We start from the raw sequence: 19,701 nt of genomic DNA, 5'->3' as shown, positions 1-19,701 counted from the left end.
CTGAACATGAGATGGGCAGTTCAATTTTATCTCGGAATCTTTCTTTTTGCTAGAAACAGCCTAGACTTAGGATGTTTATGAGCAAAAAGCAGAAACTAGATACGAAATAAAGAGATCTGGAAAGTCTTCTCTTTAGTTTACCTTTTGAAAAGTTTTTTTTTGCCAGCAATGTAAAATAAAAACTAAGTATCTCTGGTCACAAATCAATTTTTTTAAATGTACGGGTGATCTTTAATTGATCTCCAATGGCTTGTGATAAAGAAAATTTTGTCTAACTCCAATGGCTTGCGATATAGAAAATTTTGGACTGTCACTATCGCATATTAAGTTTTTAGGTTTGAGTTGTATTGGGAAATAGTATGACCAATTAGCTTGCTTCGTTTTTAAACGGGAAAATTTTGAGTGCGGAATAATACTTCGTGCTTTCTTTTCAGCGTAATTGATAATTATTCGTCAAAGTTTTAAGCGAGTAGTTTGCGTAGGCTCAAAGCTTATTGGGGTTAAGGCGTAACACATCCGCATGAGAACACGTAAATTTCAGGTTCGAACCCAACTCTAATAATCAATCAAAAATTGGTCTGATGAAAAACCACCTCAAGCTCAAGCATATATTGTTTAACTTCTTCGAAATTTCCTCGGTAGGAAAAAGTTTTATATATGAAGGATTTGACTTATGCAAATAATTTAGTTGCATTTATGTTTGAGTTCGGTGCAAAAGAATTTGTCGTCAACGCTAAAAATCATTTTTCGAAACTGTTGTCGACCTTTTTTAGGTCAACTCAATTGATTGTCCGAGCTCTCCCAAAACGCTAAAAAAGCTCGCAAGCACAATTTTGAAAACAAACAGGCAAAAAAGGCGTTCTTAGGAAAATTTTGGAAAATATCTAGCAAAAGATCATGTTTTTGGCGCGCTGCTCCCTCGTAAAAGTTTGTAAATAGTGGCGCCTTTAGAAAAATTTTAGGGTCTGTCAGCCAAAATGAATAGTTCAAAATAATACTCTTTTGGTCGAATCCTTAAATAGGTGTCCCCCCCCCCCCCCTAAATCCGCTATTGAGATAAACAAAGTAAGCTAGAAAATTTGGTTTTGCCAAATTTTATGAGGACGTATTATTTGTTGGTTATGCTAGCATTTCAACCTAAGGTCTTCTGACAGAGCGTAGTTTTTTTGAAGTCTGATTGCTTCAACGTGCCAATTGAGATTTTTTTGCTATTTTTTTAGAATAAGTACTGAACTTTGTCTCATCATGATGAGTTTGAACATCTGCATTTTCTTCTGCACTTTTTAGGCCGGCCAAATTGATCTTCCGAATATTCCCAAAACAGTATGAAGACACTTTTCTGCAAACAAAATAACAGATTTTTTGCAATCTGAGATTTTCTGCAATCTGAGATTATCTACAATTCTGCTTCCATTTGTTTTTTTTTGTACAACAAGTTTTTTTTATATATTTCAGAGACTTTCGAATTATATGAACTAACTTACTCACGTTTTTTAAGCCATCAAAGGTTTAATGTTTTGCTAAAATTATGATTTTTCAACAGTAGCAAAATATCTGATTAAAGTTTTATCATTTGCTAAACTTAATTAGTGTTTTTTTTTGTTCCGACCATTGAAAATCGGGAGAAACTTTGTATTCCGGTCTGTTTTTGTTTTTTTTTCTTTTTGTTTTCCATGCAAAATCAGGTTCCTCAAATAATCGCTGGACTTGGTTGAGTGATTTATCATATTTAAGCCTTTTCATCTGTGATTCGAACCACATTATTAAATTACAAAAGTTTCTAATGCAGAGAAAAGCCAATTTGAAGTTTTTGAAAGATGAAATATTTCGTCTTAATTCGAGCGAATTAAGCGAGCGATCAGGCATTCAACAATTTAATTGTGCCAAAGCAGTAAAGCTAATTTTAGGAGTTATTTAACTCCATTTTTGGAACTAAAAACTTCCAAAATTAAAAAATTTTCTGCAAAAAAAGTTGAAAAAAATTTAACTTCTAAATTTTTTATATTCTTTTGTTTTTCTTGTATTTTGTTTTTCAAAAAAAAACGTTGCCCAATTTGCCTAATTTACTAGGATTGTCAAATCAGTCTATATAATAGTCTTACGTCAGATCCTTTCACGCCACACAAAAACAAGTTAAATATTTGAGAAAAGCTTTTTTTTCGTAGTTTTTTAAAGACTATGGTCGGAAAGTTCTGTGCTACTTGCGGAGTAAACGGCTATCTTTGGTATAGTCTTTTTTGCAACCAAAAAGCAATTGAAAAGCTTACGGTTTTTGAAAGTCAAGCTTTCCGATTTCATATTAGTATTAACAGTCTAAATACCGGAAGTTTAAATCAGATAATTGTTGAGATTTTTGATTCTAAATTGTTAGTGTTTATCTGAAAGACCGTTTAAAAACAATGACAAATCCTTGAAATGAGTTGTAGACGTTTATGTTAGATAATTGTGCAATGTAGGCGTGGCAACTAAAGTTTTTGTTAAATCAGTTTCAATAGTTTTATGTTGTGGCACAAAAATTAATTTTGAAAAGTTACCTAAACTCGAAATTATTAAATTCTGTTGTTCTCGGGATTGTGAGATGTTGATTTGTGATTTCCAGGCTTCAGCAATCATCAGCAAAATCAGTGATGGACAACTGGTACAAAAGATTGACAGAAAGAAAACTACTTTTTGAAATGCTGCGGCTGAAACAATTGAGAGACAAGTTGTTTTGTTTCATTCGAAAATTTTACTTGTATCATTTGATGTTTATCATACTTGATGACCACGGACAGTTCTAAACTGTAAAAAAACTGCTTGTTTATCATGGCAAAGCCCTGAATGTTCCGACTGTCCTTTAAGGCATTTGGAGTAGTTTGGGAAAAGTTTCCATAAATGGAAACTGAAAAATTTGTTTCATTTTTGTTTATATTCCCCACACGCAATTTCAAGTACAAATTTATTTATTCCTTTATAAGTTAATTGGATCAATAAATTTGCATCAATTCAATTTAAAGGGGTCTTTTAGGCCATACCCCTCTCCCCTAAATGGTGAAAAATGTAAATGAAAACTTTTATTAAGAAATTGGAGACTGATTTTACTCAGAAATGCAGGAAATTATATCCCAAGCTCTAAATGAAGCTAGAAAATAGAAAATGAGAAATAAAAAACTGCATTTTGGCATCCTTTATATGAAATTTTCCGAGGGAATTCGCAAAAAAAATAGAGAAAAAAGCTAGTTAGAGACTAAATCAAGTAAAAGGCTTGTTTTGACCAGTCTCATATTAGTATCTTGTATTTCCTAGCGATATCGATCCAATTTTGTTATAAGGTTTTTCATTTTCGTTTTTTCAATTAGGGGGGTTTAACTGAAAAGACCCATTTAAAGCGCATAAGTGACCCCAAACGCCCATAACTTTACGAAAAATAGTCTCAGGATTAAAATAATTTTATTTTAATTTTGAGCGCAAGGCATTAATATCTCCCTGATTGTGTTATAAATTCCGTCAAAAATGGTTAATCAAAAATTGAAAATTGGGTTGACTAAAAAAATTCCCGCAAGCATAATTATTCCACTTTTCGTAAGTCGGAACAATTAGCTTTATTATACGTTTGCAGTATACTGTCAGTTTTGTTATTTAACCAGAAAAACGTTTTGTTCTGTTAATTAAATATATTTTTTCTCTGTTTAAACAAAAGATTGAGATCATCGAGGTTGAAGTAGAAATACGAGTCAGCAGGTATTTACCGCAAAGTGGATGCCCGAAAAGAACTTACTACAACTTTTTTTATAACTATGCCAATGGTGTTTCAATATGGATCACGATTTTTTATTTTTTTGAATATCAAAATCCGGTGAATGACAAGGGGTTACATAGCAGTATTTAGACAACCGCGTATTCAGATTCGTCAGTATTTAGACAAATACTGTTTCAACCAATCAGAATCGAGACAAAGAAGAAATTAATATATAATTATGGTTTATTTTGGATTATTTATGTCTTTTCTCGATTCTGATTGGTTCATACAGTATTTGTCTAAATACTGACGAGTATGAATACGCGGTTGTCTAAATACAGGCTGCACTCCATGACAAGGAGACGGTTTGATTTTGACTGAACTGATTAACGAGCTAAAAAAAAACAAATTGGGGAGGATTCTCATGCTTGAAGGACCGAATGCTAGAAAAATTTCAACCAATCAAAATCGCTAAGCGTACTTATTGGCTAAATGCCTTTACCACAAAATCGAAGTCAAAATTAACAGAAAATGTTTTAAGCTGTGCAATTCGTGCAGATCTAATAAATTTTGTTTTTTGTTTGTTTTTCCATTTTTCGTAAATCGGTATCTTTGAAATATTAAATTTGTTCCAATCCACCTTCGATCCAGCAATATTTGAAAACTCATCTGCTTATTATCTAATCGGTCAGTATTAACCTTAATTGCCTGGATTTATTTTCTTACTTTGTGATTTTTGCGATTTACTTTGAGTTTGTGAAAACTCAATTCTGATTGGCTCAAAGGAAGCTAAAATTAATTTCAAGCATTCGGTCCTTCAAGCATGAGGGACGCCACCAAAAAAATGAAGGCATTTTGGCGGGTAATTGAACAAAGTAGGCGGTAAACAAATTATTGTTTCACTTCTTGCTTGCACTGAAATCGAACAAAATAAGACTAACTGCTGTAATAAATAGTATCTCAGTAGTCGGCTAATAATTTTCTTATAAACGGGTGCCTTGCTTCTGCTTTGTTTGCTTCACTATCTCTCATTTTTGTCTATTAAGTTCATTAACTAAAATTCAAAATAAGTTCCAATAATTACCGTAAGACAAGATTATGTGTCAGTTTCTGAAAGTGAAAAAGTGGCACTTCAAGAATCTTTTGATGTTCCTAAAAACAGTATATTTCTAAAATTAAAAAAATTTGTATTAAAATTCATTGGAAATACAGGTATATATGAAAATTTTAATCGAACAGAGGGTATATAGAACTTAGACGTTTTACGCGATGGAAGGAGTAACAATTGGTTTCCGTCGTGAAATTGATTAGCTTCGGCTTTTTTAACTTTGTTCAGCTGCATTGATCGAAAAAGATATTACCAACGGTTTGGTCTTATCTATACAATCATCTTGCATCTGAGCTCACATTTTGGTGTCAGTCATGAAGTCGGCTGCGTATGCTTTGTTCACCCGCGACAGATCCAGCACTGAGTCACTGGTGTTATTCACGTTCTGTCTGCTCACATTTACTCCATTGCTCTTCAGCTGATTCTATTAAATGTATTGTCAATTTAAACAGTCACTTACTTTTTAGATAAAATATGGTTGAATACAACATTTATTTTGCAAATTGAACTTTAAATTGAAACCAGCATAGCAAAGATGAAAGACGCACCATTTCTAACCACAAAAATATAATGATCATTTTTTTCCAAAAGCCAGAAAACTTCATCGGAATTTCTAGTACAGCTCGACTTAATCCTAAAAGGTGTTCAATATAATGAATGATTTTAGTTGAATTTAAACTTTACCGCTTACATAGCAATCAGGGGTGTAATAAATTTATTGGAGTCCATTTTGTCTTATAATAAATATTTTTGTTGAATGGATAAAATATGTCCTACTGGTGTAAAAAAAAGTATTTTTAAATAAATTTTTAAGAGTAATGAACGTAGTGAGTACTCTTATATAGGTCTTGGTAATTTTTTGTGCTTTTTCTCAGGAAAAGATTTAAATTTTGTTCACGCTCAGTTTTGATTTTTTGCGGTTTGACGTTTGATTTCTTTTCAAGTTCATTTTTTTCATTAAAAGGAAGGCAAAATCCACTATCGAACAGCAAAAATGTAACGTTCACCAAAAACTTGATCGAACTCTAGTTTCAAAGTTTTCATTTTTCCCAGCGGAAAAACTCCTCACCTTTTGATCGACTTTTCTCAATTTGGGTACTTTTACCTATCAAAGCACCAATCATAAATTGTTCGTAAAAGTCAAAAAACCTTAAGGCTAAATAACTTTTCTTTAAAATTTGAAAATTGAAGTTTTTTTCAAAAAACAATTTTTTTTTTTCGGTTTCCTTGCCTTCATGAGTCTTTTCCATCTGTCAGTTGGCTATGTTTTCTTAGAATATTTTATCTGAATGTTTGAACGAAAATTGAAAAAAGAGAAAAAAATCAATTATGATAACTTTCACAACAATTATATACAACATGGATTTTTGTAAGGGAGACTAGCTTGTTGGGCTTGTAAGTCTTTCAACGGATCAGTTGACCAAACCCCCCGTAATACCCAATTGAGCTAATACGCAATAGCAGAAACAAACGCTACAAAAGGCGTTATAAAACGCGTGATTGGTGTGTTAATAGCACGCAATTAATTGACCGACTATGGTTAATTTATAAGAGAGTCGAAAGAAATTTTTGAAAAAATCAAAAAGAAAGAAAACACCAAAAATTACCGAACATTTTTTTTTGATTTTTGGTGCTCCAACCTTGTATCTGAACATCAAAAATTAGTTTCGGCAGCAGCTTATTTATGTACACAATAGCAATTTTTTTTATTTTAGACCGAAAAAGGTCGAGTTTATGTGCATCAGTTTCTTGGATTTTTCTTTCTTTAAAGTAACTTTGAGTTTTAATACTGTGTTTTTTGGTGTTCTACAATCGCTGGCTGGAGAAAATGGCTCATTATTTAATGTCGTTCAAAATAGTTTCAAGTAGTTAAAAAAATGTCTCAAGTGCCTATTGAGCTATCTGCCCCCCCCCCTCCCTCAAGCGAGAATGGGCGGCGGGGGGGGGGGGGTATTGTTTAATTGATACCTTTTAACAGACCGACCTATGGACAGACTTGAAGCAATTAACAAACCGGAACATTAATTTCGAAGGTGGTATTAGCAAGAAGCGACTGCTTGCACTGCCGCGCTTACATTCGGTAATAATGGTAATGTGCACGTGAGTCAGTTCAATTTATTCTTCTGATTTTAAAAACTATCTAGTTTTGATGACCAACCGTGTGATATTTGTCTTAATTAGGGAAGTTCAACCCCAGACAAAGCATTTTTTCACATATAAGCCAATTACGTTTTAGTTGTATTATATTATTCTGCTAAAAGACCAATTTTCCTTTTTCATGCTGAAACGATGGCCTGCTAAAAAAACAGGTTGCGATAATTGAAATTGGTCCATTTTCTTGGTTTATTACCAGGTAAAAATCCATGAAATTAGCACCTAAACAAAATTGACACCTCTAAAAAGTGAGAGAGCTGCCAAGCTTAGCTGTCAAAACACGGTTTTCATGCAAGGTATTAGCAAACATACAAAAGATAAAGGTTCCTTAAAATAAGAACGCTAAAAAAACGCTTTGTCTTGTTAAACCCCAGTCGAGCTCATGGATTTTAACCTCGCGCCTTTTATTCATTGGGGAAAAAAGATTTCATCCATTTTTCCGCAGCTGGTCCCAACTTGAGGAGGCGGATGACACTGGTACCCCTCCAGTCATCACCGAACCGGGATTCAAATCCATGACATTTGTGTTAAAGGACCCACGTCTTACCCACTCAGCCAGGACTACTTAAGAAGGGCTAATTGCCAGCGTAAAATTTAACCAACAATTTATTGACTGAGAAAATTAAAAATAAATCGTCTTGCAGGATTTAAAAAAGATTTATTTTTATTACACCCTCGATTACAAAAGCGAAAAAATACTATCAGAAATGACTGCATGGTGATCTCAGAGAAGGCTCCAATTAACCGAGTGGTTTACCTCGCGATTTTAAAGAGCTAAGCTGTTGGAGCGTAAAATTGCCATTACTTACAGATTAGTTTGAATAAATTGACGCTATCAAATATAGGTGTATATTTTTAGAAAGTCAAAAAACAATTAAATTCTAACTTATAAGCCTTAAATTATCTTTTTCAGCAAAATTTTTTTGAAAAAAAAGTTGCGTGAAACAAAAATTTTATTACGTGAAGCAAAAAAAAATCATTGCAACTTTGAAATTTGCAAAAACACCTGTTGTGGATTTCAAATGATGTGTTGCTACTTCAGCTTCCGTATTTGGGGAGCTTAAAGTGGAACCCATGTTTTGATATGCCGGTTTGGATTTTCTGGGTTGTGCCGCTTTTTTCGATCATTATCAAGCACGTTAATGTCGAACACGGTCGAAAACGTTTTTTCTTCGGTCGAGTTGGTCAAAACATAGCTATTTTTTGTCGAGTCGGTCGAAATATAACTCGAACACCTCAACCCGTGAATGCTATCAGGCGTAAACAAAAAGAAAAAACGGGGCAAAGTGTACTGGCGTAGTCTAGAATGATGTGACATGCCTGATTGTGTTGGTGTCTCTGGTTGGTATAGTGTGCTGACATGAGTGCCCTCTCTCTGGCCCTGACCAGTTCCCTGGTTCTCTTGGAGTTGATCTGGTAGATGACGAAGAGGAGAGAGACTAAGGAGACGACTAGGAGGATACAGGACACCAGAATCACTGTGATTGACAGGTAGTTCATGCCTCAAACAAACATTCAGATCAAAGCCATGTTTTCCATGTGACTCCTTTAATTCCTTTCAATTGAATTTCATTGTTTTTCTATATCAAATTTATTACAGCTAGATTGTCTGTCATTGTAGACAGGGGCGGATCTAGATTTTCTCGAGGGAGGGAGTAGATTTTCAAAAAATTTTGAAATTTTATCGATCTTTTTCTTAAACTTTGTTTTAACAAGCACTTTTAAAAAAATGTTGGCATAAAAATTCGCGTTTTTTCGGTGCGCGCCTCTCCCTAAAACCGCTGGTGATTTTTTATGCTCTATCTAAGCTATTGTAAAGGACTTGATATTGTATTGTAAATTGACAGCTAAACACTGTATAACAAAGACTTGAAAAGAATTCAAAATTTAGATCGAATTTTGGAGAAAATTTATTTAAAAAAAAAACTTATAACCTGTAATTCGAATTGGGTTGACTTCACTTAAGAAAAACTGATCAAAAAATATTTCGATTTTAATAAAAACTATTGTGAGGAAATATGACAAATTTCATAATTGTTCTAATAACATGTTAATAACTTTTCCATCATTCTTATCTTAAATTAATTTAATTCGAACCAAATCTTCCGAATGTTGAATCTTTTTAATTTTACCTGGATACTTTCAAATGGTAACTTCCCAAATGGCATAATTCCCAAATGGCATAAAAATGGAAATTTTTCCCAAATGGCATAAATTTCAAGTTTTTATTGTAATTTAAACGTTTTCTATCAATTTCTATTTCTATCATTTTGTCAGGAACGAAAGCATGTAAACAAGATTTCGAACTAATTGCTTCCAAACAAATTTAAGCAACAGATTTGTCGTAAAAAATTGAGCACAAGAAGCTTATTAATGATCGCAAGCTTATGCTTCTTGCTTTTGATAAAAAGTTCTACAAGTTTTTCACGATAAAATGTCAATCAACATTTGAATTGACAATTTGACTAATTTTCTCACATTGTTCACGAAAAAATTGTTCTCGATTTTTCCAAAGCACCTGTTGCATGAAGCTTATGCCATTTGGGAAATTTTTCATTTTTATGCCACTTGGGAATTATGCCATTTGAGACGTAATCCTTTCAAATCACCTCTAAATTCTAATTTTTTTCTTTTTTTGTTAAAGCTATCCCAATTCGAACAAAATGATTTTCAAACGTTCAGATTTTAATATTTACGTCCAGAATCGTATCCCGTTACTCGAAAATTGGTGTACTTTTACAAATACTCTGATTACATTTCTTTTTAAATTGCATGTATGAGTACCTGCTTGGAGGTGCAGTTCCTCGTGAGTGTGTTCCTCCTGGAAGTGCTGGAACAAGAGTCCCCCTGCAGATCTCCCTGTATGCTGATGGGGGAGGGGAGGATTCCCTTTACCACCCGATGCTAATGCTGCTGCATCGCACATGGTGACTGTATAAAGAGTTACAATCTGGATATCTGGATGGTCGGTTAAAAAAGATTTCTGATTCAGTTGATCTGATTTTTTTTTCAAATTTTTAGAATTTTTATTAATTTTATATAATTGGTGGATAATTTTTCTTAATTTTTGAGATTTTGTGTTTTTATATTCTATTAAAAATATAAAAGATCATGATGAGATAGTCTTCGATTCAAGGACTACAAGTGGCTTTATTCTTCGATGAACAGTTCTGAGCGAACACTTCAGTTTAAATTAGGAAAAGCTATGTTTTGTTCTTTTGATGGTCAGTTCAAAGAAATCCGAGAACTGGGACATTACTGCAAACGGGTAAACACTTCAAGACTAAAGAGGATAAACTGTTTTGAATCCAATCTTGAATTTTGACAAGGCCTCCTTTGAAAAACCATTCAGCTTAGATAGACCAAGACCTTAAGTTCAACGCTAACTTTTCTTCCAATGTAGCTGTATGAGCAAGTCAAAAATAAAAACTTCAATTGTAAGCTGCAACCCGTTTTAGATAGCAAATTCACTATGATTGATGATAAATTAACAACTAAATGAACATTTTAGGATTTTTCTAATATGCAAATTTAATTTACATCGACATCGTTGGTATAGACATTTACATCAGCATTTATGGAATCTTCAATTCATAACAGAAATACAATTTGGGAAATTATTGTGGGGTGTATTCAATTTGTTATGAGTGAAGAACAGTTTGATAGAAACTTTTTTGTTGCTTCCCATCATATATATTTTTTTGCTCGCTACGAATGTGATCAAAAATGAACTAATTTATCTCTTTGAGCAATTTCCGAGCTACTATCTTCCAAAATATCTATCATACATATCAATGCCAACCCATAAAGTCTAAGAGTTTTGTACAACGTTATCAGTATCAGCATACCTATTGTATAATCGATCATTAACCCCCCACCCTATCCAGAAATAAGTATCAAATTTTAGATGTTACCAGTTCTCATTATTAGTTATATTGGACGACCAAACGTTTTTATGTTTTTGAAAGTAGTTTAATTAATGCATGTTCAAATTTACGAAAAAAATCTGACATTGTGAATGAGCCTGAAAATTTATTTACAGCAACGGTGAAATCACTTGAGAAGCAGCATCCTTGTCGAGACAATTGAAAATCAAACAAGCTTCACAGTATGTCTATGATTTGGTTTTTCAAAACTAAAAATTTGAAGAAAACAACGACAACTTGCTGGTAATATGCACGTGCACGTAATTGGTTTTGTAGAAACTACTGCTTCACAGATGTACCATTAATTAATGTTATTTATGGTCAAACATAGTTCCAAAGAGTAACACTTTCAGAAGCTCTGCATGTACTCCGTAGCATTGTTGGCAGGATTTATCACATCTGTTTTGTCATCCTGTTTCTGCTCAGCGCTGAGGGGGGAGGGTAGTTCGGGAGGGGGGTTGTGGTGGCCAATGGGGGAGGGCAGTTTCTCATCCTCTTCGAATCTGTCGTCTATCTGCAGTGAGACTAATTGACTCTCGTTGAAGACGTCCGGGTTCCTGTCCGGGTTCATCGAGTCTTCCAGGAAGCTTCTGGAACAAAGACCAAACAAATGAAAAATATAATAAAATCATCGGGTCATGGGTGATTTATAATGAATTGCATATATGACAGCTGAATAAGTAGCACAGAATGTTCCGACAACAATGATTGAATTGAGAATTAAAAATCTAAATCTGAAAAAAAATTTTGAAAATCTTTAAAAAAGTTGAAAAACTGATTTTTTAAAAAAATGTTTGCCAATTTTTTTATTGTATTTTTTTTTGCCAGTACGGGCGGTTAAATTGGGTCAAAAATTAAACATCAGATCTGTTAAATTATTTTCCAGCTACATAATGCAAACATTGCTGACAAAATTTACAGAAAACTCGATGAATTATCAACAAGCATTTCAGCTCACCGAGTGGTAACCGTGAAAACATGTTCTGGACGAGAGCATCAAGTATAACAGTGTGAAAAAGTATAGAACCGCAAATTATGAATTAATTTGTTGTCTAAGATAAAAACAATTTTAAAAATCTTTATCGTCAGCTGATTTTATGTCAAAATTTACTTAGTTATTCAGATTTAGATCATTTGTGAACAAAAACTATCGAAACACTTGATCCTATTTGTTTTTGAACTGGCAGCTGTATTTGTTCTCTGTTGGTTTTTGATAATATTAAACCTACTAAAATTGTGAAAATTTTTCGCAAACTTCTTAAATATGAACTTTGAGTTTAATGTCTATTATAGGGCCTAGATATTTGGCAGTATCTTTCCTTTCAAGTTTTTGTTCCGACTTTTGATACAAAAGTAACGGAATGTTTGTGCTCGGGGTGGTGTTTTTTTTCTTCAGACAAATTTCGACTTTTAACTAGCCATTTTTGAAGGAATTTTTTTATATCATTCGAAAGGTATTGTTGTTCTAAGCTTAAATTTGAAAAGATATTTTACCTGTGATCATTTTTCGTAAAGTTACGGGGGTTTAAAAATAGCCATTTTGGCCAATTTGGGACAATTAACGCGCGATATATTTCGCGCTATTAACGCGTACGCGGAGAGTTAATCCGTCTAAGAAATCGTTCCAAATTGCTTGAAAGAAGCTTATTTGCCATAATTGATTTGTTACAAGGAGCGAAATCTATCCTTTTGTACTTAATATGGCGTGTGGGGGGATGATTTTCATTTAAAAAATTCAAATTTTAGAAGAAAAAAAATTTCATCTTGTTTTATTTCTTTTAATTTCTTAAATGTTATTACTGCTCCATAAACATTAAAAGGCGGTCGGAACATTCAGGGCTTTGCCCTGATACGAGCAGTCTTGTTTTTATTGTATTCATTTATTGTAAAGGCAATTTTTAATGTATTTCTCGAGCTCAAAATTACTATTGCGACAAGCATTATACATTGTGGCGTTATCAGCATGAAGAAAAAACATTTGGATTTTTGCATACATCAGGAATATCGTCGATACATAAAACAAAAAGCAAAATCCCGAATCTAAGCCTTGCGGCACACTAAATCGTATTGGTTTAACAACTGAATTTTCATTGCCATGCGCAACATATTGTTTGCAATCACTTCAAAAGTTTTCAATACTTTTGTTACTTTTTACTCGAAATCCATAGCAATGTAATTTTTTGAATCAAAATGTGTGACGAGTTGTGTCAAAATTTATCATATGATCAATGAAACAGGCATTTGTGAAATATAAATAATAAAATTATCAATCGATTAACTTTAAAACTCAGTGAAGCGAGTCAAAGCAGGAACAAATGATCTTTTGGTTTGAAAACCTAAGCTATTCCCTATTTTAAATGCCATTTTTCAATGAAGGACATTAGTCGTTTGTATAATTTTTTTCGGATGCAATTGAAATAGAGTTAAGCAGGCTAATTGACCTATAAATGTGGTCAACAGAAATTTCTTCTCATTCAAGTAGAGCCGTGACCTTTGACAACTCAGGACTATCAGGAAAAACGCCTTCAACTAAGAGATCATTAAAAAATTTAGAAAGTGGTTGACAATCAATAGGCGACAGTTTCTGAAGTAAATTGTTACATCAAGACAACAACTGTTTTTTCAATTTTTATTATTATGATTTTTAATTTGCAATTTTTTGAACATTTATGTGTGATGAAACACACTCGTTTTTATTTGAAAATGGGAAAAACTTTTGCTCAAATTAAATTTGCTAGTAAATGATTTTAAACAATTTTCTTCTCCTAACGCATCCTTACAAAATTTATTTTAAATCCTATTAATGTTTAATTTATCATTTTTTACCTTTTCGTTTTATTGTTCCGACTTTCGATACGAAAATAACGGAATATTTGTGCTCGGGGTGTTTTTTTTTCTTCAGACAAATTTCGACTTTTTAACTAACCTTTTTTGACGGAATTTTTTATATCATTCGAGAGATATTGTTGTCCTGAGCTTAAATTTGAAAAGATATTTCACTTGTGAACATTTTTCGTAAAGTTATGGGGGTTTAAAGATTGCCATTTTTGCCAATTTGGGACAATTAACGCGCGATATATTTCGCGCTAATAACGCGTAAGCGGAGATTTAATCCGTCTTAGAAACCGTTCCAAATTGGATGAAAGAAAACTTATTTGCCATGATTGATTTGTTACAATGTGCGAAATATATTCTTTTCTACTTAATATGGCGTGTGGGAAGATGATTTCAAAAAAAAATTCAAACTAGAATTTTTTTTTTCATTTTATTTTATTACATTTAATTTTTTTCTAATGTTTTTACTGCTCCATAAACCTTAAAAGGCAGTCGGAACATTCAGGACTTCGCCCTGATACGAGCAGTCTTGTTTTGTATAGGTAAATTTACTCGATCCTTCAAAGATTCAAAATGTACTGCTCCACTTGACCCAAACGATTCTCCAACTCTCCCACTCGTTTCCGTAACTGATGAATAGTATCTTTGTTTGTCAATTTGTCTTTAAATTCTAGTAAAATTGCATTAACTGCAGCATTTATTATAGTTTCGAAAGATAAATTTGCCAATTTATTGCGCAAGTTTGTTTACACCAGAAATTCAGTTCAATTTTAGAACACTTTTTCTTGCAGCTAAGATGCAAATAACTCTCAACTTTCGTTCTTCGCTTTTTGCACAATTTTTTGTGTTTGAACGATACATTTTTCGACTGGAAAAACAGACCTTACGTCAAATTCCTTTCCAACCTACCTAAGAGGTTGATCGGAACGACGAAGATAACGAGTTGACGTACGAATTACACAAAAAAATTTTACCACAACGACTGAAGTGAAAAAAAAAATCCAAAACTATAAAAATTGACCGTAAGATCCTGTTTTCAGTAAAGGCCACTGAAATGCGATGAAATATCAGCTGAAAAAATGTATAATTCGCAAAAGTTTTCGTGGTACTCAGACAAGTTTTTAGAAAATGTTGTTTTGAAAACTGGATTACCATCAAGAAAATTTTAATAGGATGCTACATATGACCAAACACGAGGTACCAGAAATCAGCTGGAAAAACACATCCTACGCCATTCGTGAAGAGGTCGGAACGTTAAATGTTCGAGTTGAATTTTGAAGGAGTAAAATTAGTGGCGTTGTGGCGCATCGATAGTGATGGTGGCCATCAATCATATGATTACCGGTTCAAAATTCACGTGCGCTATTTGCGAGATGAGCCTTCGTAAGATAGCCATAGCTTAGTAAACTTGAATAATTAACCTTCGGGCGAGGCCTCTGGCTGGTTGACTACAAAAAAAAATTACTTCTACTCACTGCAAAGCATTGCTGCTCCAGAAATGGTCTATGCCTCTCCCTGAGCCTGCTTCCGAGTGAGTGTGCGGGAACCCGTCTTCGCCTCCCAATTCAGCCCCGAATGCCGAGTCAGAGTCGGCGTGGCTGCCGTTAAAGTTGGAGAATACGTCTGGGTGCATTCCAGCCGCATCTGACCTATGATTTACAAAAGAAAGAATGATTATGATAAATTTTGTTTGCTAATTGAATTTCAATTTCCAGACTTCCAGATTTCCAGATTTCGAAATTCAACAAACAAAGCAGGGGCGGATCTAGGATTTTCTCGAGGGGGGGGGGCGGATTTTCAAAAAATTTTCCAAAATTTTGACGACCTTTTTTTTTTTTGGGTCGACCAAATTCATTTTTATTTTTCGCGCTCTCCCAAAGCACTGTTTTGCCCCCTATTTTGGCTAAATTTTCTTTTGGGAAAAGCCGTTTTTTGGCACTTTTTGAAAAATTTTGACAAAAAAAATGGTTTTTTTGGCGCGCGCTCTCCCTCAAAAATAGCATATATTGGCGCCAAAGGCGCCTTTAGAAAAATTTTAGGGTCGGTCGGCCAAAATGGATTTCGGAAAAAGTATCAAAGGACCCTTTGGGTCGGCAGGGGGTCAAATCCCTGAGGGGGGGGGGGGCGTCCGCCCTCCCCGCCCCCCGCCTAAATCCGCCCCTGAAACAAAGAGTGACAAAATTTTCGAAATTCCAACTCGCCAAAATTCCAGATCCACCTCTGATTTTAATTGCTTATTAGTTTTTCAAATGGTTAGCTCTCTTTTGAGGATTTCTAAAACAATTTCTAGGCAGGTTTTAACATGAAAAGTCTCTATCGACTTAACAACATGCTAATTTTCTCGGGTTAGAAAAAACTAACAAACTAATGTGAGCGGTTGCTGTGCAAGTAGCACAAAATGCTCCGCCCATGTTCCGGTAATTTCCCTAAAAATTTTGAAAAATGGTTTCTGGTTGCTTTACTAGACAAAAGAAGAGGATAAAAAATTTAAGAAATATGCTGAAAAAAATAAGATTTTGGTACAATCAGATTGGGAGTTTCCTCTTTGTCCTTCTCTTCCCCTCATTCGCGGTAAATTAGACTGAAAAATGGTACTTACAGACTTCCAGATCAGTTTTTCTCAAATTTGGAATTACTTTTCGAAATTGCTTTAGGTAATTTAAAATCTTGATGATCCTTGAAAGCGCTTCAATATGATATATCACTGCACCATCTGATTTTTATTCGAGTGGACTGCAAAAATTTGGGTGGACTTTGTCATGCAAAATATGTGTCATCTAGGTACCATAGAAAGTATGGTACTTTAAGAGATTTAAAAATGGGCTCTTTTTCCTTTCCCCCCACCTGCAAATTTTTACATGTAAATTTGCTGACCACATTGTCCGATTGTTATGAAAACTTACATACAGACTAATAAGGCCACGACAAACATATTTGGTCTTCATACTTAACCTCGTAAAACCACTCGTTACACTAATATATTGGAGCTGGTGTGAGGTGGGGAGGGAAAAGGAAAAAGAGCCTAAAAATGTAGGAGTATTGCTAGGTCATTGACAGACTTGCCGCAAAAAATCGAAGACTCAATATTGTTTAATTTCGTTTACTTTATTATTGTATATAATTCATTGTTTTTGTCAAGTTTTTCTTAATCCGCCCCCCCCCCCCCTCAAGAAAATCCTAGATGCGCCCCTGATTGTTTACCTGCCGTTGTGTAGAGCCTGTTTGGCGGACACGTAATCTATAGTGCCTGGAACTGGGGAGTGGAACTGGTTGCGACGCATGTACTGCTCCATTGCACTCATGCTACTACTGTCCCCTCCCCCCTCAGGGTATGACTCACTCTTCTTCTTCACCTCGTCCAACTCCTTGCGGGTCCTAAAGTTTAACAGAACAATAATATAACGTATTTCCTGCGAATCGCAGAGGATCTATCAGTAGGCCTTAACAGTTCTGTCGAGGATAGTCCATTCGTATTATCTCCCCACATTCCAGACTGTGTTATTTTGTTGAGCGAAATTCTTTTTCGCGACTCAAGGTAGTTTTTTTTGCGTCTAGATCTTTCACGTGGTACCACTATTGCAGCCAAATTTGATCAGGTTGTGGTAGACCTGAAGCTAGAGGTCAAGTAAGAGCTCGTCCTCACACACTATCAAGGCCATGGCTTGGGATGAGGGGGGGGGGCTGACGATTTCAAAGTGAACGCCTTACCACTATGCTAAGTGCCTAACAAACAATCATGGGGTCTTTTCGCTCCCCCCTCCTAAATGATGAAAAACCAAAATGATTTTTTTTGCAAAAGCAAAATTGCATCAAATTTACTACGAAACTCAAGGCTGATATCCAGAGCCCTGAATAAAATAGAAAAACTGCAAAGATGTGAAATAAACGGCAATTCAGAACGCATTTGGCATCATATTTGTAAAATTTATATGAAGGAAACGGCAAAAAACTGAGAAAAAGAAATATTTGAGGCTAAATTAGATGAAATTGCTCCGTTTCGGCCTGCGCCATAATTATAGCTAGTATTTCTTAGTATTATCGATCCAATTTTGCAAGAAAATTTTGGATTTCGACTTCTGAACATTTAAGGGGGGGGGGGGTGGATGCTCTAACCGAAATGCCACTTTTTGCCTCTCTTTTTGTAATGGAACATTTAAAACTGCCAACAGACACTTCAAAAAGATTCAATGAACAAATGGAAACATAAAAGTTAACTGTCTTAGTGTTTTTAAAAAAACTTTCGAATTTTCAATATATGTATATATAAATATTGAGCTGGTATATCAAAAAACTGAAATTTTTTTTTTTTGAAACTAAAAATTGTTCATGTTTTTTCTCTCCGTTCATGTTTTTGCAAGAAGAGCGCCAAATACTTAACGCATTGGAAAAACTAAGGCTTCAATTGATTATAATCAATTTTTATACTGATTTTCTACTGGTAAAAAATCGAATGCATGCAACCCAAATAAACACAAAAATGCATAATACAGGGATTTTATACTGTTCAAAATCATAGATAATATTGTATTCACTAGTATTTCACTTAACGTGTTTGATTTGGTGGATTCATCAATCCGGAGGGGTACTGGTAAAATAGTTTATCGCAAATTTTTTCAACAAAAGCGTTTTAGATCGGGTCTTTTGCATTGAACTAGAAGAGTATAGGCCTTTTGAGCTCAAATCAATAATTTTTAGGTCGAAAGGACCAGATTTGCGGAAAAAGTTAGGCGGAACCTATAATAGAGAAATTTCTTGACTTTAGAAAAAAGACGTTTTGGTTAATAACTTTGGAACTACTGGGCATATCCAGTTGATCTTAGTACCAATAATTAATTACTATAAATAAGTAATTACTATAAATAAGTAATCCAGTTGATCTTACTACCAATAAGTAATTACTAGAAAATGCATTTTGTTGCAGTAAAAAATCTAGATATCACAAGTATAAAATTCTCCAGAATCTATAGTATGCCGATTATATTGCCTGAAAATTGGTTTATATTGTCTAGAACATGGATTTGATTTTCATTTAAAACATGCTTTTCATTGTTCCAAAAACGATAGCTGAAAGCCTCAAAAACTTAAATAATTGGTGGTCCTAAAATTTTTTCGCAAAGTTTGAGTGAGCTTAAGTCACTTGAGAAAAATTCCTTACCACGGCCCATAAGCTCAATGAGATCCCTTGAACTTTTTTTAAGCATATGGGCACCAACGGTGAATAAAATAAATTTACGCAAAAATTTTTTAAAAGCTAATTCTAAGATGAGTTTATTTAGCGTCTTTTCTTAAAATAGAACCGACACTTAGTTTTAAAGATCATTGAAGAACAATATGTGTTACTGCAATAAACATACTCGTTTGTTTCTGATTTCATTAGTTTTTTTTTCAGTTCAAACAACAGCAATGAACTGAAAAGCATACATCATAACTTCAATTTCAATTTACTCATTGTATTTACACAGAGGCAAAGTTGCGCTTTGCAAACACTTGCCAAAAAACGAAAAAAAAAACTAGAATTAAGCCTCGAATTAGTAAAAACTCGGCTAAGTCTCTGATTCGATCTGCGGCTTGGAGATTATGAGTTTCACACACTAACCACTCAGCAACGGACGCTTAATAAATAACAAATACCATCTAAGAATAAAGAAGAGAACAGATGCTATGAAATTTCCAATTATACAGATTGTGATTATAGCAAAAATGCTATAAATGAAAGAAAACTTTTAGTGTTGATTTCATCAGTTTTAAATTAAGCAGCCACATAGTGGATGCTGTTAAGTTTTTTCCAGATGTCGAAGCTTTGGCTTTCGATTAAAAATGCCCAAATCCTATAAGTGCACAAGATACGACAACTTTTGTGATTTTATCAAAAAATTTCAAAACTCAAATTACAAATTATTTCACAAACAATGAATATCCCAGCCATGTAGTTGGGAATTGTCAGAAAACTGTCAAGGATT

At 34.0% G+C, this 19,701-nt stretch overlaps 2 protein-coding genes across 2 annotated transcripts in view; one reads left to right on the top strand and one right to left on the bottom strand.

Moving 5' to 3' along the window:
- LOC134843643 (proton channel OtopLc-like) overlaps positions 1 to 3,108 on the top strand; it is a 48,856-nt gene extending 45,748 nt beyond the window's left edge. The window contains exon 11 of the mRNA XM_063859837.1: positions 2,600 to 3,108. Within this exon, the coding sequence (XP_063715907.1) occupies positions 2,600 to 2,628 (29 nt within the window). The 3' untranslated portion in view covers positions 2,629 to 3,108. The remainder of the gene's footprint in view (positions 1 to 2,599) is intronic.
- A 7,318-nt stretch (positions 3,109 to 10,426) lies between these two features.
- LOC134844473 (cadherin-23-like) overlaps positions 10,427 to 19,701 on the bottom strand; it is a 108,120-nt gene continuing 98,845 nt past the window's right edge. The window contains exons 32-34 of the mRNA XM_063861175.1: positions 16,943 to 17,116; positions 15,217 to 15,390; positions 10,427 to 11,496 (exon numbers count right to left, since the gene is read on the bottom strand). Coding sequence (XP_063717245.1) covers positions 11,256 to 11,496; positions 15,217 to 15,390; positions 16,943 to 17,116 — 589 coding nt within the window. The 3' untranslated portion in view covers positions 10,427 to 11,255. The remainder of the gene's footprint in view (positions 11,497 to 15,216; positions 15,391 to 16,942; positions 17,117 to 19,701) is intronic.

Source organism: Symsagittifera roscoffensis, chromosome 4 (assembly GCF_963678635.1).
Source record: "Symsagittifera roscoffensis chromosome 4, txSymRosc1.1, whole genome shotgun sequence".
In the NCBI taxonomy this organism is placed as follows: Eukaryota; Metazoa; Xenacoelomorpha; order Acoela; family Convolutidae; genus Symsagittifera; species Symsagittifera roscoffensis.
This window is presented reverse-complemented; position numbering and strand designations above follow the sequence as displayed.